Source organism: Pleurodeles waltl, chromosome 4_1 (genome assembly GCF_031143425.1).
Source record: "Pleurodeles waltl isolate 20211129_DDA chromosome 4_1, aPleWal1.hap1.20221129, whole genome shotgun sequence".
In the NCBI taxonomy this organism is placed as follows: domain Eukaryota; kingdom Metazoa; phylum Chordata; class Amphibia; order Caudata; family Salamandridae; genus Pleurodeles; species Pleurodeles waltl.
Window position 1 is genome coordinate 588,113,528 of NC_090442.1, and position 26,426 is coordinate 588,139,953.

General features: G+C 45.6%; 1 protein-coding gene across 1 annotated transcript in view; it reads right to left on the reverse strand.

Annotated features, from left to right (window-relative positions):
- Nucleotides 1-26,426, reverse strand: part of WASHC4 (WASH complex subunit 4) — a 923,504-nt gene that overhangs the window by 122,296 nt on the left and 774,782 nt on the right. The window contains exon 31 of the mRNA XM_069228973.1: nt 3,531-3,727. Within this exon, the coding sequence (XP_069085074.1) occupies nt 3,531-3,727 (197 nt within the window). The remainder of the gene's footprint in view (nt 1-3,530; nt 3,728-26,426) is intronic.

The following is a 26,426-nucleotide window of genomic DNA, read 5'->3' on the forward strand; positions in this document are numbered from 1 at the left end:
AACTCATAGTGAACTCAGTCAACGGCTTAAGTGGGCTACCGTTGCCCCATGATGCATGCTGGCATATGCTAAGAAACATGTCTGGCTGAAAAACCCTATATGTAAAAAGGATATACATACTTTTAGTAGAATTAAAAGGTCTTGGATAACACAGACTTAAAAAAGTCTGGCACTGGCTGCTAGCTTAGCTTTGAGAAAGAAGGAAAGAAAGAAGGGACGATCTAGGGAAAGAAGACAAAAAATTAATGAAGAAGGGCAAAAAAGGAATGAAGGAAAGCAAAAGAAAGAGAAGGAAGGGAGGCAGGAGGGTGGGAGACAAAAAGGAAGGGAGATAGGGAGGCAAGAAGGGTGGGAGGCAAAAAGGAAGGGAGGGAGGGAGGTAAGCAGGAGGCAAAAAAGGAAGGAAGCGAGGCAAAAAGGGAAGGAAGCAAGGCAAAAAGAGAAGGAAGCGAGGCAAAAAGGGAAGGAAGCAAGGCAAAAAGGTATAAAGGAGAGAAGGCAAGATGTAGTAATAAGAAAATAAAAAAGTAAAGAAGGCAAAAGAAAGAAAGAATGAAAAAGCAAAAAGAAAGAAAAAAGGAAAGAATGTAAACACAAAAGAAAAAATGAAAGAAAAGGCAAAACAGAAGGCAAGATGCAACAAAGAGAACAAAAGAAAGAAGGAAAGAAGGTAAAAAAGAAAGAAAGTGCAACAAGGAAGAAAGGAAAAAGTAATAATAAAATAAATCAAGAAAGAATGAAGGAAAGCAAGAAGGAAAAAAGTAAAGAAGGCAAGAAATGAAGATGCAAAAAAGGAAAGAAAAAGTGAAGGAGGCAAAAAAGAGAAAGAAGGAAAGAATGACGGAAAGGCAAAAGAGAAATAAAGGAATAAAAAGGAAAGGAAAACAAGGAAAGAATAAAAAAGAAAGAAGGTCAAAAAAGAATATACAGGGAGTGCAGAATTATTAGGCAAGTTGTATTTTTGAGGATTAATTTTATTATTGAACAACAACCATGTTCTCAATGAACCCAAAAAACTCATTAATATCAAAGCTGAATATTTTTGGAAGTAGTTTTTAGTTTGTTTTTAGTTTTAGCTATGTTAGGGGGATATCTGTGTGTGCAGGTGACTATTACTGTGCATAATTATTAGGCAACTTAACAAAAAAAAATATATACCCATTTCAATTATTTATTATTACCAGTGAAACCAATAGAACATCTCAACATTCACAAATATACATTTCTAACATTCAAAAACAAAACAAAAACAAATCAGTGACCAATATAGCCACCTTTCTTTGCAAGGACACTCAAAAGCCTGCCATCCATGGATTCTGTCAGTGTTTTGATCTGTTCACCATCAACATTGCGTGCAGCAGCAACCACAGCCTCCCAGACACTGTTCAGACAGGTGTACTGTTTTCCCTCCTTGTAAATCTCACATTTGATGATGGACCACAGGTTCTCAATGGGGTTCAGATCAGGTGAACAAGGAGGCCATGTCATTAGATTTCTTTCTTTTATACCCTTTCTTGCCAGCGACGCTGTGGAGTACTTGGACGCGTGTGATGGAGCATTGTCCTGCGTGAAAATCATATTTTTCTTGAAGGATGCAGACTTCTTCCTGTACCACTGCTTGAAGAAGGTGTCTTCCAGGAACTGGCAGTAGGACTGGGAGTTGAGCTTGACTCCATCCTCAACCCGAAAAGGCCCCACAAGCTCATCTTTGATGATACCAGCCCAAACCAGTACTCCACCTCCACCTTGCTGGCGTCTGAGTCGGACTGGAGCTCTCTGCCCTTTACCAATCCAGCCACGGGCCCATCCATCTGGCCCATCAAGACTCACTCTCATTTCATCAGTCCATAAAACCTTATAAAAATCAGTCTTGAGATATTTCTTGGCCCAGTCTTGACGTTTCAGCTTGTGTGTCTTGTTCAGTGGTGGTCGTCTTTCAGCCTTTCTTACCTTGGCCATGTCTCTGAGTATTGCACACCTTGTGCTTTTGGGCACTCCAGTGATGTTGCAGCTCTGAAATATGGCCAAACTGGTGGCAAGTGGCATCGTGGCAGCTGCACGCTTGACTTTTCTCAGTTCATGGGCAGTTATTTTGCGCCTTGGTTTTTCCACACGCTTCTTGCGACCCTGTTGACTATTTTGAATGAAACGCTTGATTGTTCGATGATCACGCTTCAGAAGCTTTGCAATTTTAAGAGTGCTGCATCCCTCTGCAAGATATCTCACTATTTTTGACTTTTCTGAGCCTGTCAAGTACTTCTTTTGACCCATTTTGCCAAAGGAAAGGAAGTTGCCTAATAATTATGCACACCTGATATAGGGTGTTGATGTCATTAGACCACACCCCTTCTCATTACAGAGATGCACATCACCTAATATGCTTAATTGGTAGTAGGCTTTCGAGCCTATACAGCTTGGAGTAAGACAACATGCATAAAGAGGATGATGTGGTCAAAATACTCATTTGCCTAATAATTCTGCACTCCCTGTAAGGAAAGAAGGCAAAAAAGAAAGAAAGGAGGAAAGAATAAAGGAAGAGGAAAAAAGAAAAAAATGAAATGGAGAAATACAAAAAAGAAAGAAGGACAAAGAAGGTAAAGAACAAAATGAAAAGGAAAGCGAGAAGATAGAAATAAGGAAGGAAAGAGGGTTCACAATATCAAGTATTGGATACTAAAATCCAAATTACAATCCACCTATGTGTAAGTAAAACGGTTACAAGTGTGCTGCAAATAAGGTTGGTTTTTTACCAGGACAAAGTTAATTAAAAAAACATAGGTGAAATCGAGTCCAGGAATGCAATATGGTACACTGTGAAATACCAGCAGTCATTTCAAAAGGAATATACAACAGCAAAGGAAGGAGACAGGCAACAATGGCACTAAATGGAGTTAGATTGTGTCCAGATGACCACCTTGTGAAAGAGCAAAATGCAGTCACTCAAAGTGACGTTAACCAGAGGCTTAAGAAGGATGAACCATTCACTCCACGCTGTCCAGGTGGAAGCAAAATGGGAATGACAACAACAAACCAATGGGTAAAGGGAAGTGGCTAAAAGCCGCTTCAGTAAGTGTATTATTACACATATTATTATGGTAAACTTAAAAATGGATTTTGGCTAACGCCGGACCAAATAAGGCACACACCGAGAAACAAATATAGATCAAGGCATAAGGAAAACAACAGTAAATATTAAGAATAGGAACCAAGGCCTAATTAATGCATTCCCAAATAAAGACCCAGGCTTATGTGGAAGGGGAAACTGATCAACAACCGCTAGGATGACAGCATCACGTGGTCTGTATAGTCAGACACCATACACGGGACATACTTGCTGCTTTTCGATTGGCTGAAAGCACAGTTTCTCGGGCAGCTTTATCTAGTTACCCACGATAAAATGTGCATGTTGATATGGGGCAAGAAGCATTATAAGAAACAGTTTTTCTCATTGCAAAGTTTAAAATCGCACTGGAATAAAATAGATTGAAAAGATAAAGTGGGCATTTGAACAATACAACAGTGAAGTATACCTGTAAATAGACATCCAACCTCTTCTGAGTAAGGTTCATCGTCTGGAGTAATTTTTCATCTTGGTTAGTAGACTGCACATTCTGTTGCTTAACAACTGCTTTTTTCTCTTTCAAATACTTCTCTCTCGCAGACTGGAACCAATGCAATGAGTCAAACTCCTGGTACTGATCTAATAGTTTTAAAATGTAAGCCACACCTACAGTAAAAAATAAATTAAAAATCATACGATTATGAAGGCATCTGCAATACAGTGTACGTGATATACTTGTTGCACCAATTACAAGCATACTGACACACTTTATTCAAACATATACAGAATATGCCACAGCAGTTGTGGGACTGAGCGTTTTTTTCATGAAACTGCATCCACCAAACTGGGATTTGTAAAATGTACATAATTAGTGCTGTTTCACGGCAAAGCAATTCTAGACAGGGTCCTAGATTAAGTGGCACTGGTCTAACCCCTCGTGCAGCAAATGTGGCTGTACCTCTCTGACGCAAATGCCTCTTCGTTCAATGGTGCGTAAAGCGCTTGCACAGTCAAGGCACATAAGGTAGGATTAGAACAGTACAGCATTTAATAGCACATTTAACACAGGGTGTCAGTACAGAAAGCCATGGCCCCGAAAAATATCCCTGCCTGTCTGCAGGCAGACAGTACACAGACTCAAAAGCAGAGAACATTAAACGCATTGTCTTGTAATCCCCCTTCCTCATACCAACACAAAATATAATCAGAGAGAGGCACCCAAGGGCCATCAGAGTCTTGGGCGCTACAATGTGTAGACAGAAGTGCCTATAATTTGTGCGGGTGTAAAATCGTGCGGCTACTGACAAACTGAACTGGAAAGAATGACGTGAAATACCTCTAAAAACGTCCAGAAATTCTGCTGGGCATATGAACATATTTAGGCCTGTCGAGAGACTGCTTTCACCAGGTTAATGTATTCTCAAAAAATGCATCATATTAATATCACATTGAGAAAGAGGTTTCGGGTTAGTCAGCCTTCTTAAGCTATCGGTTTATTCGAGCGTTGAAGTAATGTTAGGTCAGTGCACAATAAAGCATGGACACAGCGTGAGAGTGGGGCGTGACTCTTCAGCTATTGGCTGGGTTGGGATCGTCAGTCTCATCTAGGATCAGCCGTCAGGGCAAGTATTCATTAATTACACAACATGGTGTGTCATATGTCACGTTACCTGGGTGCAGAAGTGGCAATGGGCAGCAAGCAGTGAGAGTGTGAATGCTTTTAAAGTGGTCGACTTCTTATGTTTATTCATTGTTGTCAAAAAGTTGTAAAGTAAAAGTTACTTACCTTCGGTAACGATATATCTGGTAGAGACATATTCTAGTTGCAGATTCCCTATCTTAGAGTTTCCTCAGGCGTCAGACTTGATCCGGAGATTTTCTCTTCGAGCAGTGTGCGCCGTTAGGTGGAGTCAGTCGACTCCGCGGGCGTCGTTGGTGTTGTGGTCGCCGTGATGACATCGCGGTTGTATATAGGGGCCACCCCGGCACACTGACATCTGTTTCCTTCATGACTTTCCACGCACAGAGCCATGAAGAACACTGAGAATTGTGCGCCAAAACTAGGGGCCTTAGAAGGAAGCACCTGTCCCTAGAAATCAGTTGGCAGTGCGAGGAGGATGTGTGGGTCAGTAAGGAATCCGCAACTAGAATATGTCTCTACCAGATATATCGTTACCGAAGGTAAGTAACTTGTACATCTGACAGAGACTTTTAGTTGCAGATTCCTTACCTTAGAATAGATACCCGAGCAATACCATCCCCGGTGGTGGGCTGCGAACTAAAATCACACCAAAAAGTCCTGCAGGACTGAACGGCTAAAATAGCCGTCCCTGCGGACCTGACTGTCCAGGCAGTAATACTTGGTAAACGTATGTAAGGACGCCGACGTTGCGGCCTGACAGATATCAAGGACTGGAATTCCACGTGCTAACACTGTGGTAGCAGCAGTTGTTCTGGTAGAATGAGTGTGCAAACCCTCAGGGGGTTGCTTTTTCGCCAAAGCGTAGCACATCTTGATGCAGAGGACTACCCACTGCGAGATGGTACTTTTCTGCACCGCCTTCTCTTTCTTCACACCCACATATCCCACAGAGTTGATCATCCACGGGAAATCTTTGGTACTATCTAGGTAGAACGTCAACGCTCTTTTTGGATCCAGACGGTGGAGTCCCGCTTCCTCATGAGAGGGATGTGGGGATGCGAAAAAAGTATGCAAGGTGATAGATTGGCCTACGTGGATGGGCGTTACCTACATTGGGAAGAAAGGAAGCCCAGGTATGAAGCACCACTTCGTCAGGATGCACCACTAGGAATGGTGGCTTCGAAGAAAGAGCCTGAAGCTCACTTACTCTGCAAGCAGAGGTGATGACAATCAAGAAAGCTGTTTTAAGGGCTAAGACCCGTAAAGGACAGTTGTGGAGTGGCTCGAAAGGGGCGCACAGGAGGTATGTGGAACTGAGTTCAAATTCCACTGGGGCATGATGAATGGGACAGGAGGAAACATGGGAGATTTGAAAAGAGGAAGGTTGGTCTGGTAGCCGTAAGAAGGCAAATATGGCAGACAAATATCCCTTGAGGGTGCCCAGAGCAGAGCCCTGCTGGGCAAGAGAGAGAATAAACAGGAGAACCTCTGAGAGAGGTGCAGAGAGGGGATCAACAGATTTGTTGCTACAACATGCCACAAATGTCTTCCAACGACAGGCGTATACCGTTTTGGTGGAAGGACACCTGGCAGCCAAGATGACATTACAGACTTTGGGTAGAAGGTCAAAAGCCGTCAACTGTTGCCGCTCAATCTCCACGCAAGGATGCAGAGACTGGACAGATTCGGGTGGATAACCGTCCCCTGCTGCTGCGACAGAAGATCCTCCCGAAGGGTCAGTCTGATCAGAGGATCCATGGCCATGCTCAAGAGCTCGGGATACCAGACTCTTTGTGCCCAGTCCGAAGCCACCAAGATAATTTGGGCCCGGTCTTGCCTGATCTTCTTCAGAACTCTGGGCAGAAGTGGTATTGGCGGGAAGGTGTACAGGAGGCCTGAGTTCCACTCGTGACAAGAGCATCGCTGGGTGAGTGCCGCCTTGGAAGCTCCAACGCGCAAAACACCTGACATGCGCTTTCTCTGGGGAGGCGAACAGATCTAACCAAGGCTCTCCCCACTGCTGAAAGAGACCTTGCGCCACCTCCAGATGGAGATGCCATTCGTGATCGACTACGCATTGACGGCTGAGTTCGTCTGCTCTGATGTTCAGGGAGCCCGCCAGATGCTGAACCACCAGGGAAATGCCCTGCCGATCCAGCCATGTCCAGAGGCGAAGAGCCTCTTGATGAAGGGTCCACGACCCCACTCTGCCCTGCTTGTTGCACTACCAAATGGCGGTGGTGTTGTCGGTGAACACCTGCACCACTTTCCCTTTGAGAGAGGGAAGGAGTGCTTTCAATGCAATCAAATCGCCCAGAGCTCGTAAAGGTTGATGTGGAGCCCGGATTCCGCTGAAGACCAGAGGCTTCTGATCTCTGCCTCTCCCATGTGGCCGTCCTATCCCCAGAGTGATGCATCTGTCACTACTGTGTGAGCTAGATGGGGAAGGGAGAGGGATCTGACATTGATCCAATCTGGATTCAACAGCCACCACTGCAGGTCTTTCACAGTTCCCTTCGAGATCTGAACCATGTCGGAAAGATTCCCCTGATGCAGAGCCCACTGGAACTTCAGGTTTCACTGCAGAGCCCGCATATGCCATCTGTCATGTTGGACCAGCAGGATGCCGGAGGCCATGAGGCCTAGCAGCCTCAGAGTCATTCTCAGCAAATCCAGGATAGAGGCTGAAACATCGGTATCATAGCCCGAATATCCTGGACTCGCTTTTTGGGAGGATAAGCCCGAAATTGCACTGTATCTAGATCAGCTCCGATGAAAGGGAGCGTCTGAGAGGGAGTCAGGTGTGACTTCGGCACGTTGATAGTGAACCCCAGAAAATGCAGGAGGTTCGCCATAGTCTGGAGGTGGGAGGCGACTTTCTGGAGCGTGTCCGCCTTCAACAGACAGACGTTGAGGTAGGGGAAGACTGGAACCTCTAACCTGCGCAGATGACCGGCAACCACTACTATCACTTTCGTGAACACCGAGGGGCACTGGTAAGGCCAAAGGGGAGCACGGTGATCTGAAAGTGCTCGTGACCTACCACAAATCGTAGGTAACGTCTGTGGGCCGGCAGGACCGGAATGTGGAAATAGCCGTCTTGCAAGTCCAATGCAAACATCCAGTCTCCAGGATCCAGGGCAGAAAGGACCTGAGCCATTGTTAACATCTTGAACTTCTTCTTGAGGAAGCGATTGAGGGACCGGAGGTCTAGGATAGGGCGAAGGCCCTTGTCCTTTTTGGGCACCAGAAAGTAGCGGGAATAGCAACCACAACCTACTTCTGGCTCAGGGACCCTCTCTATGGCTCCCTTGGCCAAGAGAGCTTTGACTTCCTCGCGGAGAAGTGCCAAATGATCCTTGGACAGGTGATCGAATGATGGTGCATGGCTGGAGTATAAGTCTTGAAGGGGAGGTAGTAGCCCCTTCGGACGATCTGTAAAATCCACCTGTCTGTGGTAATGGATTCCCAGTGGGGCAGATGATGGCAAATTCTGCCGCCAGCTGGTCCCGGATGTCCTAACAGACTAGGAAGGTTTTGAGGCAGAGGAGGGGTCGGGGTGGACTGGGTGGCCTGCTGACTCCCTGATCCACAAGCTCGGTGGATCACGTGTCCGTGCAGGGCACTGTACAGCATGCGTGGGTCAGTGGCCCAGTGGAAATGGACGCGGTTGAGTGCTCCTTCTGTAGCCACAAATGGAGCAAGAGGCGGACTGAGGGGGGCGAGGAACGGCTGCAAGGCCAAGGGACTGAGCCGTAGCCCGGGAATCCTTAAAGAGCTCGAGCGCTGAGTCCGCCTTGTCTCCGAAGACCCTATTACTATGGGTATGGATACAGGAATAGTGTAGTATCCCTCCGAGATGAGTGCCATCAAAGGGCATGTCCATCAAGGATTGCTGGACATCCCCCGAAAAGCCAGACGTCCTCAACCAGGCATGGCATCTCAGTGCCACCGTCGATGCAACGGATCTGCCTAGTTAGTTGGTCATATCCAGTCCACAACGGATCATGAACTTGGCTGCGTCCTCTCCAATCTGTCATGGCTTGGGAGAGAACGTTCCAGGCCTCTTTTGGAACTTGAGGCAGTACTTGCGCAACTGTATCTCAGAGAGTATGGGAAAAGTGTCTCAAAAGGCATGCGGTGTTCACGGACCACAGCGCTAGACTGGCAGAAGAAAACATCTTCTTCCCTAAATTGTCCAGTCTTTTTTATTCCCTGTCCGGGTGAGCAGTAGGGAATGAGGATGATGAAGCCTCGATGACAAGGCTCTCAGGCGTAGGGTGCTGGGTAAGGAAATTTGGGTCATTCAGTGCAGGCAAATGGCGGCAGGCAATCGTCCTATTCACAGGAGCCCCTGTGCTGGGTTTGGACCAGGTCCGCAGTAGGACGTCCGTTAAGTGAATCGTTGAAGGGGAAAAGGGGTTCCGAGTTGGAGGCCCCAGGCTGAAGCACTTCGGTCAGGAGGTTAGGTCTGACCTCCACAGAAGGAAGCTCAAGGTTCAAAACCTCAGCCCCCTTTTCTCACCACCATAGAATAGGACGGTCCCTCCTTCGTAGCCACAGTACAGGGAGAAAACATGCCAGTGTCAGGGGAGGTGTCCAACCCACTGGCATCACCCAAATCCTGTACCCAGTCCAGTTCAGGCTGATGCTGGTCTTCTAAAGGGTCCAGCGATCCCTCTACACTATTCCTGTATCCATACCCATAGTAATAGGGTTCAGGATCGACCCTGGGCACAGCAGAGCCCATGAAAAATGGAATCGGCGTTGAGCGATGATGTTCTGGCTCCGGGTCGTCAGGTATGAGTACAGGATCGACTGACTGTGGGCCCAATCTGTGCTGGGGGCATCGACGTCTCACCCGACGCCGAGGTAGGTCGCATTGGCACGACTGGCATCGGGATGGATCTGGAAGCAGATCCTGAGGTGCCCTCCGGATACGGGACCGAAGTCGCCGACTTTGAACCCGAGGAGGGCCTCACTGACTCCCCAAGGCCCGAAGGTGGGCTGGGCTCCCCAAATATGAGGCGCATGGCCTCATAGAACTCCTTAAGTTGGGCAGGGGTAGCCCCGGCTCCCAGAAAATCAGGGAGGTGCAGGGCGGACCCAGACTGAGGGTCTGAGGATGGAGGCCTAGAGCATAGACGCTCTTCCTGTACCGCGTGGTGCTAGTCGAAGAACGTTTCGTCTTCTTCGACTTCTTCTTCTTAGCCGAATGTCTAGATGACTTGGACAAAGAACAATGTTGGTGACTCTGCGACCGGTCTCCTGACCTGTCTCTCAAACTGGACCGGGAACGAGGCAGAATCGAGTGTCGGGCCGCCAGGAGCTTCAGGGATCGCTCCCTGAAAGCTTTTGGGTTCATGGCCCGACACTCAGAGCATGACTTCGGATCGTGGTTGCGCTACACCAGAGGAACTCGAGGTGCGGATCCGTCACTGACATCATGCAGTGACAGGAGTCACAGGGCTTAAATCCGGTCTTATCCCTCGATGCAAACCAAAACTCGTCAAAAACGAATTCGACAACATGTTAGCTCTTCTCCGGATCTGCGTATAGGCTGGGTGGAAAGTAAAGAACTGACGTCAGCGCGCCAGGGTGGCGCCTTTATACGACTGCGACATCATCACGGCGACACCAACAACGCCAGCAGAGCCGACCGACGCCACCTAACGGCGCACAGGGGTACTGCTCGAAGAAAAAATCTCTGGATCGAGTCTGACGCCTGGGGAAATTCTAAGGTAAGGAATCTGCAACTAGAAGTTTCTATCAGATAAAGTTGTAGGGCACGCTAGTGTTTCTGGAAACAGTCATGTATAAATCTATGCAGTTTTCTTATTTGCAGAATGAATTATAGGTTACTGTTGTTATGCCAAACTGTTTCATGTTTCTACATAGCTTGAATGGTTATTCTCAACAATAATACGTTTTTACCATAGACTTATCTCTGGCCTGGCAAATATAAGTAGTGAGATATGATGTAAGCAAAGGTCCACAAGATGCTAAAGTTTGGAGTTACTGAGCCTCCAGAGAGCCTTTGGGATAGTCCTGTAGTCTTTCTACCCAAAACTCATTCCCATAGTAGAAAGAAAGAGATGAGGTTCTGTGTAAACTAGAGAGGTCTCAGTGCAGTCACTAAGACTCATGCCCATCCTATCCCCAGGGCAGATGAACTTGTTGATACTCTGGCTGCAGCCACGTATCTCACCACTTTTGACTTGACTGCAGGTTATTGGCAGATCAGGTTAACAGATGCTACCAAACCAAAAAATGCATTTTCCACTCCTGGTGGGCACTTCCAGTTTACTGTAATGCCCTTTGGTTTGCAAAATGCACCTACCACATTTCGGAGGTTGGTGAATCAAGTTCTGGCAGGCCTGGAAGACTTCAGTGCAGCATATCTACATGATATTGTCGTCTTTAGCTTCACCTGGCAAGATCACTTGGTCTACCTCCGAAGTGTACTTGAGGCCTTGAAAAAGTCAGGCCTAACTATCAAGGCAAGTAAATGCCAGATAGGGCACAGCAAAGTTGTTTACTTGTTTACACCTGGTAGGTGGAAGCCAGGTTCAACCTTTACAGAGCTAAATCCAAACCATTGTGGATTGGGTTGCTCCCACTACTCAGACTCGGGTAACAGCTTTTCTGGGCCTGACTGGGTAGTACAGGAGATTTGTGAAGGAGTGTGGGCCCATTGTGACACCCCTGAATGATCTCAAGTCTAAAAAAAAAAATGCCTAAAAAGGTAAACTGGACAGATAGCTGGCAAGAGGCCTTTGATGCCCTGAAAAAGGCCATGTGCTCAGCTTCAATTCTTAAAAGCACCGACTACGCAAAACGATTAATTGTTCGGACAGATGCTTCGGAAACAGGAATAGAAGCAGTACTATCCCAACTTAATGAAGTGGGCCAGGATCAACCAGCAGCTTTTATCAGCAGAAGGTTGACCCCCAGAGGGAAACATTGGTCAGCTAAATAGAGGGAGGCTTTTGCTGTGGTCTGGGCCTTGAAGAAATTGAGGCCATACCTGTTTGGCACTCACTTAATTGTTCAGACAGATCACAAGCCCCTCTTATGGCTTAAACAGATGAAGGGTGAAAATCCAAAACGTTTGAGGTGGTCCATTTCCCACCAGGGGATGGACTTTTCAGAGAAAAAAAAAGAGTACCCATCCCAACGCATATGGAGTTTCCAGATATTTCCACTTAGAAAATCAAGACTCATCTGGGTAAGGCTAGTGTGTTTAGACTGTAGTACACTGGGATCCTGTTAACCAGGACCCCAGTGTCAGTGTTCTCTCCCCTACATTGAGTTGGTAAGTAACTTTTACGCCCCACAACAGTATATGGTACTTAGGTACCAAGGGCATAGGTACACCAGTGGTTCCACATGGGCTGCAGCATGTACTCTGACACCCATGGGGGCCCACGCAAACTGTGACTACAGGCCTGCCATTGCAGCCTGGTTGCAGCCTGGTTGACATGGTGCATGCTTCTTTCACCGCAGATATACTGACTTTTATCATGGTCACTGCACTCTGACCCTATAAGTCACCCCTAAGGTAGCCCCCTCAGCCCAAGGGCAGGGTACATGGTTCTTAGTGTGAGTACACTCCTGCATGAGCAGAGGTGCCCCTACAAGCCCAATACTCCATTTTCTGGGCTTTGTAATTGTGGGTGAAGACATCTTAAGGTATGTAGTGGACACTGGTCAACACGAGATGTCCAACTACATAATGGCCTCACCAAACGTATGCATGCTTGTTATCAAACATGTTGGAATCATTCAACTACACTGATTCCAGTGCTAGCTTCATGATACAGTGTACTCTGGGGGTTCCCTAGGGGATCCCTCATATGTGCGAATACAGCCTTCCAGGGTCTCCATGCCAGCCTGTGCTGCTGCTGACCTGAGACACCTTTCTGCCCTCCTGCTGCTGAGCTGAGCTTAACTTGGGCAGGGGAAGGCAGAACAAAGGATTTCCTGTATAGGAGAGGTGTGACAACCTCTCCTTTAGAAATAGGAGTCACTAGGCTGGGGTAGGGGGTGACTCTGAGCGCCATTAGACTGCTTTGACGGGCACATTTGGTGCCCTCCTTGCATAAACCGGTTTATTCCAGTGCCCGGAGCACCCGGTTCCAAGTCTGGCAAAACCATGCAAAGGACAGGGGAGTGACCCCCACCCCTTCCCTGTCTAGCTCCTTCCCTAGGGAGGTGCGCAGAGCTCTGCCAGTTGGCCATTTGATTATGCCATCTTGGAAACAAGATGAGCAGAGGCCCCTGGGAGCATCTGACTTGTTAGTCTAGATAGGTGACGTCCCTGACACCCCCCCTTGATAGGGGGTCACTGCAGTTAGTGTCCAACATCCTTCCTGAGTTAATAAAGGGCTCTCCTGAGGACAAGGATGGGACCTCAGGTTTGTCTGCAAGAGTTCAGGAACCGGCTACAAGTCTCCTCTGCAAGATACTTCTGCAACGAGGACACCGCAACCGCTGCTGTTCTTCATTGGAACTAAGAGCAAGACTGTAACCAGTAGGAGGGCTCCTACTGCAACTTTGTTTCCAAGTTCTGCAAGACTTCTGCAACCCCCATGGCTGTGCATCCTCCAAAGTCACAGGAACACTGCCTGCAATTAGGAAATCAAGAAGGTATTTCCCTATTGAAGGAGTCACTCCCCTGCATCCGCAGGCATCTCAACGACGATGACCGGTTTGTGAATCCTGAAGTCCCACGGACTATTCAAGGCTCTACAACACAGGTGCTGCTCCTGTGGCACTCCAGAAGTTAGACCCGTCTTCTTTGCAACTGACAAGTATGTGGTCCCTCGCTGGAGCTGCTTGGCTGGAAACCCCATGCACTGAATCTGTTTGTCGCTGCCAAGGCTTCTTGGCTCTTCAGTCCGAAGACCTCACAGCTCCAAGAAGCCAGGGCGTCCAGCACTCTACAGCTCCAATAATAACGTCCTCTCTGCAACTCCTGCGACATGGGCATCCCTCTTTGCTATGCTGTTGAAACCTCACTGTGACTCCCTGTGCCCGCTGCCAGAGGGTCCTTCTGGGGGCTCCATGAATTCCTCCTGGCTCTTCTGCCTGCTGAGGGCAGGCCCTGACCTTCCTGCAAAGGTTGGGTCACCTGGACCTTGCTGGTCCCCATAAATCCTGCAAACTTCGTGCAACTCTTCCCTGTATTTGCCATGGCTTGTTGGTGGTCCCGCTGGCCACTGACCCCTCTGCAATTCTACGACAGGTGTGGGACAGTTTGTAGACGACTCTAGGGGTCTTCCTGAATTTCCTGGACTCCACAGGTGCCCTTCTTTGACCACCATCCAACAGAAAAGCATCTCTAAGAAGGGTGGGCATTGCCCTCCTGCGCCGCCTGGGCACCGCCAGGTGGTCTGGTCTCTGTCTCCTCTTTCCTTAGGTCTGCTTCTTCAGAAATCCACACCTGGGTTTCACCGACGTGGTCCATGGGTCACGACAGCAGCTTACAACTCTGCACATGGGCGCCTGGGGAATCCTATCTACTTACTTTGGGTGGTCCTGTGCTTCCCAGTCCTAAGAGTCCTTGGGTGGTAGTTTGGACTGGGAATGATTCTCGCATTCCATTTACTTAGTATATGGTTCAGCCCCATTATAGAGGCACATGTTATTATATGCCTGTACAAACTTTTTTCTAAGTATATTTTTGTATGAACATATCTCCGGTTAGGAGAGTATATCAAAGTTAGTTTAATGTGTGTGTTATAATAAATAATATATAATTTTTCTAACACTGGTGTGATTCTTTCCTGTGTGTAGATCACACACTGACTTGTGTGGTATTTGCAACTGCTTTACACCCTTCTGGATAAGCCTTAGCTGCTCTACACAGCTACCCCCTGAGAGCTCTGGGTATCTAGAATCACTAAGGGTTGCCTGGACTCAGTATAGGGTGCCTCACCTAAGCCAGCCTCCTACACCGGAGCTATGAATTTTTAAAGGATAAATGTTTTCGAGTGCCTAAAAGTCAAAAGCGCCACTTGGAACATCTGGTCGCCCTAGACTGGGGCAAAGTTTCAGGCCAACTGTGATGGAACGCGGGTCATATACACTTAGTGGTAGGGCCTGGTCAAGTTTTTACCTACTGACTTACTTTTCTAGAGCTTTTTCTCTCATTGTCAGGCTAGGCTCCTCGTCAAGCGGGATTCGATGCAACATTGGTGGCTTGGCTCAGCGCAGGGTCCCGGTCAACTCTTGGAAATCTAGTGGACTGGGGAAAAACTCTGGAGCTTTAGCAGGTCAAACCTGAAATTCAGGCTGGGTTGCGGTTCGATGTCGGTGGCTTGACTCTCGTCGACAGGGCGGTTACTTTATGGAGCTTTTTGCCCCCAAAGTTGCTCCAAACTTCTGGGTCTTTCTTTGGATCTCCTGGGGTCAACAACACCAATCCAAGGGTCTAGAAACTATGAGAAGGCACTTGAGATGTTGATACTACGTTTTCCAGAATGCACCTGTCAGATCTTTAAAAGTCCATTTGAAAGTAGTCAGCTGGGTTCCTTTTGGTGGAGATGGTGCAGATGAAGCTTTTTTAACCTGTTGCTTTCAGGGAGTCCGCTCCTTCACTCTCTTGAAGCCAAGAAAAGTTATTAAAGTTTTAGTTCCTCAGTGTGCAGCAGGTGAAGTCATCCGGAGTCCAGTCCTTTGGGGTGCAGACCACGGTTCCAGCAGGGCAGGGGGTGTTCTCCTTGTAGTTTCAAGCAGGGATCTGAGTTGCTGGGCAACTCTTCCACATTTATTCAGTGTTCCTGAGCTGGCAAGCACCTGGGCACCCAATGGGGTGCAGGGCGCCACCCTCTGGGGTGACCACTTCCTGCGAAGTGTGGCAAAAATCAATCCCAGAAAGCACTTTTCTGTCAAAATACAAAATGGGGAAAAGCGCTCCTGGGGGTTACGATCTGGCTTAGCCATCCCACTGGTGGGGCTAAATTTCCTTAATACTTCCCCCGCCCCAGCCCCCCTCTGCTAATCTAATTGCTGTGGCTCCCATCAGGCTGGGATGGCAGGAAGTGGGGGTGAGCCTCTGTCTTGTCCTGTCATTCCCTCTTTAAGGGCCAGTCTGGCTACCCAGCCCCCTTACTTCCTTTTACTCTGCAGGTTGCAGATCTCCAACCACCAGATGTCCCACTGTCTCAAAGCAGGCCATTTCAGACCTCATTAAGGCAGCTTGGCTCAGCATGGCAGAGGCTGGCTAATCAGAGACCGGCTCATGAAAGGTTGGATTTTGGCTCATCAGAAAAACAAGTTCTATAACCTATTTTCTGTGATAGTTATAATAAAGGTAACAGTGGCAGGTAGTTGGATTTATTCCTATTTTCATGTTAAGTCCAAGAATGACTTAACATGTTCTTAACAATAGTTATACTTTAATAAAGTACTCCCATGTTAGCCTATTGAGCTAATGCACTACAATTGAGAACAAATAAATTGGAAAAAATGTCCCTCACCAAGGCAATTAAAACATCTTTTATAATGTTCCTGCATATAGTCACAAGGCACCCAACCCCTGGGACACCTAGGGGAGACCTTACGGGTGACATATGCAAAAATAAGGTAGTTTAAATGTAATTTAAAAGCAGTGTGCATACTTAAATGCAATAAATCTGGTGGGTGCCTAAACCTACATGCCTTACATATATACTAGGGACTTAAAGGTAGGTTGTCATGCCAGTTATAATTATGCCTAATTTGCATATACCTTTGAAACAGAGCACTGGGTTCGGTTAGCAGGGAATAAGGCATAGTCAGAGTCAAAAACCACCAGTGTCAGACAGAAAATTGGGATTGATAAGGGCAACAAAGGATGACTTTCTCACACTTATGTTAAAATACACCAATGTAAAACACTCTGGCCTCACACAACAGTAGCAATAATTTCCTAAAACATCAATAAAGATAATGAAACGATTACACGAATGACAACTGCCAGCAAGTGCACCATGCTACCAAGAACACAAAATCAGTGAAAAGCGGTGCCAATTCAGCATGAGGGGTAGCGCTCACCAGCCTGGGGGAAAACATCAAAGGGCAGGAGCCCTTTAATCTACGTCGCGGGGAAAACATCAAAGGGCAGGAGCCCTTTAAATCTACGTCGCGCTCCCGCCGCCGCGGGTAGCGCTCACCAGCCTGGGGGAAAACATCAAAGGGCAGGAGCCCTTTAATCTACGTCGCGGGGAAAACATCAAAGGGCAGGAGCCCTTTAAATCTACGTCGCGCTCCCGCTGCGCGGGACGCGCCCGGGCCAAGGGCGGGCCCGTCCTCGCCCGTCATTGCCCGGAAGAGGCTGGGCTGGGCCCCCCCCCTTTCACTTGCCCCCCGAGGGCCCTAGCCCACAAAGGAAGGAGATATTCTAACTGGAACTGAGAGGACACAGGAACTATTGCCCATTTTGACCCGGCCAGTGGCTTCTCTCTGGGAAACCTCGGGTTTTGCCTCAGCCTTTGGTGGGACACCAAGTGCAGGAACATCCCAGGAGCCACTATACGCGGGATAATCAAGTGACAATTTATTTTTATCCTTTTCTTTTCTTTTCTTATCTTTCTTCTTCTTAAATTCTAAATTCATACTCAATCAGACTGTTACACTCGGCAAAGTGCTCTCTATATATTTCCACTTTCTGCCAAATCGTATAATTATTTTAGTTGGGTTGGTGTTATCCTGGTCCATATAATTAACAAATACCCCATCTCTCCTCACACCGGATTCAGAGAGACACCATATAAAAATATGGGGAAAAGGAAGCACACAAAACTGAGTCACCCTCCAAGCTTAAAAGATAGTACTTCTATATTAAAATACATTTCAGGGGCTATGGGTATGATAGACAAACAAATTGCTAACGTAGAGGGGAAAATCCTGACATCCAAAGACCATAATACCCAATCCCTAACGGACGTAGTGATAACTGATGATTCTACAAGGTGTAATAATGATGCATTGAACAGAGATGTAATAGATAAAAATGGATGCATTCAAAATATTTCAGACTCAATCCTCTCACTAGATGACCTTTCACCTGTAGCCAAACGACAAAGGAAGCCGCCGCCAGAGAAGGCAGGCAACACCCCTAAAAAATCTTTAAAGAATGACTCGGTACCCACACTCGATAGAAAGCCCTTAAAGAAGTCAGCTCGGAAGAAACTCCTAATTAAACCAGCAGACATGACTAGATCTCTCCTAGCCAACCTCTGTGACCTAATAAATAGTATGAGCTTATCATTTGGGGCCAAATTGGATTCCCTGTTGGAACGCTTAAAAGTAGTGGAGTGTAGGGTCGAGGCAGGTATGGGATCTGTAAAGTCTTTATACCCAGAGGCTCTACATGACCTAAAACAAAACCCAAGTATAATATTGCCAAATTCGAACTTCGAGCGAAATTCCGAACCCATACTCATAGATAAGGCTAATGACCCACACTCGTTCCCAAGGCTTTTGATTAAACCACAGGTACCTTCCGTAACAGCAAGTTCTAGCCATATACTCCATATTCACAAGCCCCCATCCAGTACACAATCATTCCCACCAGCACTAACTATTAATCATAAACAAGCTTCCACATTGCCCAATACTTCCTCACCAATTAGGACAAATACTCCCCAAACAGACAAAGGAAGGTCCCAACATATTGAAACAAGACCCCCGAACTTCACATACATACCTAGTGATCACTTACATCTTCCTCCGGAGGCAACTCCATATGTCGTGGTCCTGTCAAATGTTCCCCCCATAGGTGATCAATACCGGGAAACGTGGCCGGCATTGAGGAACAAGGCCCTGAACTGGATAGGAACACGCTTGGGTCCTGGGGGGGTGGGGGCCTTATTTAACGATATAAAAATGGTAAGAAGAGTCAAGTGGCTAGGAAACAGGGAAAAAGTAGCTGAAGGAGACTATGTGGTTCTTTCATTTAAGACACCAGACCTGGTCCACAGCATCATCCACAAACTAGGCGCTAGACAAGTCACTTGCCAAGGAATCTCACTGCTACCCCTGGGTTTCTTTTATCCAAGATCTTCGGGGCGTAATGTTGGGAACCTACAACCCGTAAATGAACAAGCACTAAATACCTTGGGCCATAATCCTCTTAGTAATAGATTTCTACCTCTTCAAACGCTAGAAGATTTGGACTGACTAAACAGGAACCAGATAGATCCCCTATATGACCTTGCCCCGGATGTAAATAAAGAAAGACCCACTGAGAATAGCGTCGAGGTATCCCAAGAGAAGGCACCCGATCGGAACATCATAGATATTCGTTCGAATCAGGGAAACCAACTCTCCCCAATAATCTACACTCAAGACGATGTACAACCTTTACCATCTATAGAGGAGGTGCACCCTCAACCCTATCAATACACGGGAACAACTATACTCTATTGGAATGTGGCAGGCCTAACTAATAAGATCAACAACGAACTCTGGGTGAATTTCATCGGGGATTTTCCCTGTATTTGTCTTCAGGAGACCTGGACACTAAATCCAGTTCACATAAATGGGTATAAGACATTCCATACACCAGCTGTACAGGTTAATCACGGCAGGCCAAAGGGAGGCTTATGCACATATATCTCAAACAAGGCACGGCTAAATAACCCAAAAATGCAAATTACAAAAACCTATTATCAAATGATTGAATGTAACTTGGATCAGAACACGCACCTAATACTCATCAACTTCTATAATAATGCAATCCACAGAGAAATCCCCAAAATTTTAACAGAGATGGGTGAGGACCTAGAGGAAATATGCGCGAGCAATAGACGCGAGACCCTCATTATATGGGGGGGCGACTTCAACGTACACCTCTGCAAGGAACTTACAGGAAAGGTGTGTGGCTGGGATACCGAAGATCTTGGCCTAGGATTGCACTTCTCACATACCATTCAAGGAGAGGCAATGAATTCAGTGGCTCAAAAATATAATTTGTTTTTTGTAAATGAATTACTGACTAAAGAACTACAGCTTAAACCAACCTTCAATGGAAGGGGTGCACACACAATCATTGATTATATTTTAATGTCAACACATTTTTTACACTATTTTTCTAACTATACAATCCACGATATTGCAATAAGCGACCATTTCCCCCAAAGCTTGGAACTTTCATTAACCCCGCCCACACAGGCTAAAACCAGAGATGTAATGATGGCAAACGATATTGAACTAGCCCCGGGTAATGGCTATACTTTGAGATGGACTCAGACTGACCCACAGGCGTTATTGAAAGACATATTACGTGAACATACCCAAGTGTTCTTAGATTGTCTTAGTGAAGACACGGACCCTGGACAACGCCTAAGTGCCTTTCAACAGATAACCTATGCTGTAAAAAACGCCCTCACGGTTAGGACTGGAGGGGCAGGGGGCAAGAAAAGGGAAATCGGTTGGTTCGACCACGACTGCACGAAAGCGCACACAAGATTTAAAAAAGCCCTAAGCGCCCCCATAAGATGTCAGTCTGAAATACGCACCTGTAGACAGGCATACAAGATAGCCACAAAAAAGAGGAAACTCGCCTTGAGAGAGAAGTCATGGGACAACCTACACAGAGCCAGTCTGACAAAAGACAACGCCCTCTTCTGGAAAACAATAAATTCTCCCGTTCTAGGGGCCAATAATACCCCCAGCATGGAAATTGCAATTTCGGAAGAGGACTGGATTACATACTTTTCTAAAATATACTGTCAAACCAATGACAGAGCTCCCCCGGACCTTTTAAAAGTCTCAGATCCTGAGGAAGTTCGACACCTAGCAGTATCACCTCAGTTTACCTTAGGGGAGGTAGTAGAAGCCATAAACACAAGCAAAGCTGGGAAAGCGCCAGGGCCTGATGGTGTCCCAATTGATCTATATAAAGCTAACATTGACTTATGGGGCCCCCTACTGACGCAGGTACTGAGGGCCATTTGCTCACAGGGCCCACCATCAACATGGCGTCATTCTATCATCATACCCATATACAAAAAGGGCGATCGTCTAAACCCAGCCTGTTATAGGCCAATCTCCCTCCTTGATACATCAGCCAAATTAGCAGGGAGAATAATTTTAAACAGACTCCAAATATGGGCGGAAGAAAATAATATTTTATCCCCAGTGCAGTATGGCTTCCGCACAGGACTAGGCACAGTGGAACAGGCTCTGAACTTAACTATTCTAGTGGGGAAGTATACGAAGACTAGAGAGGGTAATTTGCATCTGGCCTTTATAGACTTGTCCTCAGCATTCGACTGTGTCCTGCATGAAAAGTTATGGGACATCCTAACAAGTATGGGAGTTGAACCAACAATAGTCCACTTTATAAGAGAACTGTATACTGGGTGTGGAGCAAGTGTAAGGTACGGGATAAGAGGGGAATGCACTAAGTCTTTTGGTATATACAAAGGGGTGCGTCAAGGCTGTGTTTTAGCACCACTACTATTTTCATTATATATAAATAACCTAGAAAATAAATTGATAAACAAATGTAAAGATCTCCCACAAATAGGTAACCGCCCCGTCCCTGCACTCCTTTACGCAGACGATGCAGTACTCATGGCCAGGACACCGCTAGCCCTCCAAAAACTCCTAACCTCCTGTATAAATTACATGACAGCCCTGGGCCTCACAGTTAACCGCTCGAAAACGTTTATAATGAACTGTGGCAGGAAACTGAGTAAGCCCTATAAAACTACTATTCAAGAGGACAAAGTGAAGATAGCTCCCACCTTCTTATATTTGGGCATAATGTTTGACAAACAGGCCACCTGGGCTCACTGTGTGAAAACAAAAAAAGACCAGATTATTAAAACAACGGCGGCTTTGAAGATTTTCTCCAAAAAACTAGGGGGAATCTCTCCGTCAAACATGGTAAAAATCTACAAAGCCAAATGTATCCCGGCGGCTACCTATGGAGCATGCATTTGGGGGTACACAAACTGCCATGCAATACAGTTGGTGGAAAATGACTTCCTGAGATATCTACTAATGGCACCAAATAGCACGTCATCATATATTAGCCATTCGGAACTTGGGGTCCACTTTGTAACTGATTTAATCAAGATACAGCCTTTATTATTATGGCACAAAGTGTGGACCTCTGAGCATACCGGACTAAACCAGGCCATACTATCCGATTGTATGAATCTAACACACTCGTATAGAGTTCCCTGGCTAAAATATATCATGACCTTTTTCAAAAATATGGGCTGCGAAGCGTATTATCTAAACCCACAATCACTGGAAAAAATAACCAGGAGAGACTTGAGGGCTCTGACTTTGAAGTATTTGGACGATCAGAGATGGGAAGTGGAATAAAAAAAAACAACAGTAATGTTTAACCAACTAATTCTGTCGACGGACTCAGTCCAGCCCTAACTAGTAAGCGTGGTAAATCCCCGACATCGATTTGTTCTCACAAGATTCCGCTTAAATATCTTCCACCGGCTAGTAACTTTTCCGATTATGTGTGACTGGAGTACAGTCTTAAGAGTATGTCCATGTGATGCGAAAGCTCCCCAATCTACAATGCATGTGGTCCTCTTTTGTAAATTTTATGATATACCAAGAAAACGCTTTTTACTGCCTTTTTTAAGATCAACTAATATGCGCAAGTGTCGCGACGCGTATTTTAGCTTACAGATTTTATCCTCTATTGAAATATGTGGAATTTTAGCAAATTTTTTATGTACAGTACTCTCTGTAAGGAAGTCTATGGGTGTACTGAATTAACCTTACTTGAAAATCTGCAATTCCTGGCAAACTCTTTACCCCCCCAAAAAAAAAAAAAGCACTGCAATTGAACCCGTCTTTGCACCGATGTATATTTATCAAGTTTTATATATATCTGTTCTTGAATGAATTAAGGATGTGTCTTATAATCTTACTTATTTTATGTACAACCCTTCATATATATATTTATTACCAATGTGCTATTACTTGACACTTTTATGGCTCGTTGAAAGCCGAATAAAGTTTTGTTTGATTTGATTTGAATTTATATATCAGTCTTAAACATTTTATGGAATTGCAATAATTTTCGCCCCATCAGCTTGACTTCTTTGGAAATTATGCAGTGTTGCCCCTAGATGGCAAAACAGAGGTGATGACATGCGACTAGCAAGAATGTGACACCTGAAAGTCCTTTTGTGCCCCACTGCTAGAAAATCCAGGTCGGCATCTGGAGCAGCTGCATGAGGGACTGCCATTATGTTACTGTTTTCAGCAGACTGGGCACTTACAAAAGGCATTGAGAATAAAAAGAAGGTTTGTTGGCACCCCTTACAAATCACTGTCTTTTGTCTTAAGAGATAGGGTTCAACACAAGCCTCAAATTATTGCATAGCTCCTCTTCCAAAGTACATAAATTGCAATTTCTACATTAAGAAGTTACTTATCTTCGGCAACAATATTTCAGGTGGCTTCTATATCTACCTGCAGATTCCTCACCTCTTGATACTCCTCCAGGAGTCAGACTAATCAGGAAAACGTCTCTAAAGCTCTTGCCCAACTATAGGGGGTGATGGAAGTGATGTTTCTGTGACACCCCCACCTCCATAAAGCACCGCCTGTCATTAAAACAGCAGTTTCTCATCGTTTTTTTCCACACTGATAAAGCAGAAAGATGAGAGTGACAACAGGTAAGATATGTAGTGCAATAACAGAATATTGGAACCTTATTATGTCCAGGCCGATACCTATCCATCATCAAAGGGGAGATGGAATGGATTGTTGAGGAATCTGCAAGTAGCTACAGTATTCACCAGAATGAAAATGTCACTTACCCAGTGTACATCTGTTCGTGGCATCAGTCGCTGAGATTCACATGGTATGCATGAGCTCGCCATCTGGTGTTGGGTCGGAGTGTTACAAGTTGTTTTTCTTCGAAGAAGTGTTTTCGAGTCACGGGACCGAGTGACTCCTCCTTCTGTGCTCATTGCGCATGGGCGTCGACTCCATCTTCGATTGTTTTCCCCGCAGAGGGTGAGGTAGGAGTTGTACTATAGTAATAGTGCCCGCGCAATGAAAAATGTAAGTATGTACCTATTAAAGGATTAAATAATATATATACAAATGTACAAAATTGAAGGTAACTTCTGAACTGCTACAGGCTTCCGGGGAGGTGGGTGGGTCCATGTGAATCTCAGCGACTGATGCCACGAACAGATGTACACTGGGTAAGCGACATTTTCAGTTCGATGGCATCTGTCGCTGTAGATACACATGGTATGCATAGACTAGTAAGCAGTTAGTTCCCCATAAGCGGTGGTTTAGCCTGTAGGAGTAGAAGTTGTCTGAAATAGAGTTCTTAATACAGCTTGACCTACTGTAGCTTGTTGTGCGGCTAGCACATCTATACAGTAGTGTTTGGTGAATGTGTGAGGCGTAGACCAAGTGGCTGCCTTACATATTTCCTGCATTGGGATGTTTCCTAAAAAGGCCATTGAAGCACCTTTTTTCCTTGTTGAATGTGCCCTGGGAGTAATGGGCAGTTGTCTTTTTGCTTTAAGGTAGCAGATTTGGATGCATTTAACTATCCATCTGGCTATACCTTGTTTTGATATTGGGTTACCTGCATGAGGTTTTTGGAATGCAATAAATAGCTGTTTAGTTTTTCTGATGTTTTTTGTTCTGTCAATGTAGTACATTAATGCTCTTTTGACATCTAATGTATGTAGTGCTCTTTCAGCCACAGAATCTGGCTGTGGGAAAAAAACTGGTAGTTCTACCGTTTGATTTAGATGGAATGGTGAAATAACTTTTGGTAAAAATTTTGGATTAGGTCGTAGGACGACCTTATTTCTATGTATTTGTATAAAAGGCTCTTGTGTTGTGAACGCTTGAATTTCACTTACTCTTCTTAGAGATGTAATGGCGATGAGAAAGGCAACTTTCCAGGTTAGGAATTGTATTCTGCAAGAGTGCATGGGTTCGAAAGGTGGGCCCATGAGTCTTGTTAGAACCACGTTTAGGTTCCATGAAGGAACAGGTGGTGTTCTTGGTGGTATAATTCTTTTAAGCCCTTCTATGAATGCTTTGATAACTGGTATCCTATACAAGGAAGTTGAATAGGTAGTTTGCAGGTATGCAGATATTGCTGCAAGGTGTATTTTAATAGAAGAGAAGGCTAGCTTTGCTTTTTGTAAATGGAGCAAGTAATTTACTATATGTTTTGGAGTTGCGTCTAGTGGTTGTATCTGATTATGATGGCAGTACCAAACAAATCTTTTCCACTTACTTGCGTAGCAGTGTCTAGTGGATGGCCTTCTGGCCTGCTTTATGACTTCCATACACTCTTGGCTAAGTTGTAAGTGTCCGAGTTCTAGGATTTCAGGAGCCAGATTGCTAGATTCAGCGATGCTGGGTCCGGGTGTCTGATCTGTTGGTTGTGTTGCGTTAACAGATCTGGTTTGTTGGGCAGTTTGATGTGTGGTACTACAGACAGATCTAGCAGTGTTGTGTACCAGGGTTGTCTTGCCCACGCTGGTGCTATTAAAATGAGTTTGAGTTTGTTTTGACTCAATTTGTTTACTAGGTAAGGAAGGAGAGGGAGAGGAGGAAAAGCGTAAGCAAATATTCCTGACCAGTTCATCCATAGGGCATTGCCTTGGGATTGCTTGTGTGGGTATCTGGACGCGAAGTTTTGGCATTTTGCGTTCTCTTTTGTTGCAAATAAGTCTATTTGTGGTGTTCCCCAGAGTGTGAAGTAGGTGTTCAGAATCTGTGGGTGGATTTCCCATTCGTGGACTTGCTGGTGATCTCGAGAGAGATTGTCTGCCAGCTGATTCTGGATCCCCGGAATAAACTGTGCTATTAGACCAATTTGATGGTGGATTGCCCACTTCCATATTTTTTGAGCTAACAAGCTTAACTGCGTTGAATGTGTTCCTCCTTGTTTGTTTAGATAATACATCGTTGTCATGTTGTCTGTTTTGACAAGGATGTATTTGTGGGTTATGATTGGTTGGAAAGCTTTTAGTGCTTGAAAAACTGCTAATAATTCTAGATGATTTATATGCAGTTTTGTTTGATGTATGTTCCATTGTCCTCTTATGTTGTGTTGATTGAGATGTGCTCCCCACCCTGTCATGGAAGCATCTGTTGTTATTACGTACTGTGGCACTGGGTCTTGGAAAGGCCGCCCTATGTTTAAATTTATACTGTTCCACCATAGAAGCGAGAGGTAAGTTTGGCGGTCTAGCAACACCAGATCTAGAAGGTGACCCTGTGCTTGAGACCACTGTGAGGCTAGGCACTGTTGTAAGGGCCTCATGTGCAGTCTTGCGTTTGGGACAATGGCTATGCATGAGGACATCATGCCTAGGAGCTGTAGTATTGTTCTTGCTTGTATTGTTTGGTTTGGAGACATGTGTTGAATGACTCTGTTGAAATTGTGGATCCTTTGTGGAGTTGGCGTTGCTACTCCTTTTGTCGTGTCTATTATGGCTCCTAGATATTGCTGTACTTTGCTTGGCAGAATGTTTGATTTTGCAAAGTTGACGGTGAACCCTAGTTTGTAGAGGGTTTGTATGACTTGATTTGTGTGGTTTGAGCATTGTGTGAGCGAACTGGTTTTGATTAGCCAGTCGTCTAGATACGGGAACACATGTATTTGCTGCCTTCTGATGTGTGCAGCGACTACTGCTAGGCATTTTGTGAATACTCTTGGAGCGGTTGTTAAACCAAAAGGCAATACTTTGAATTGGTAATGTA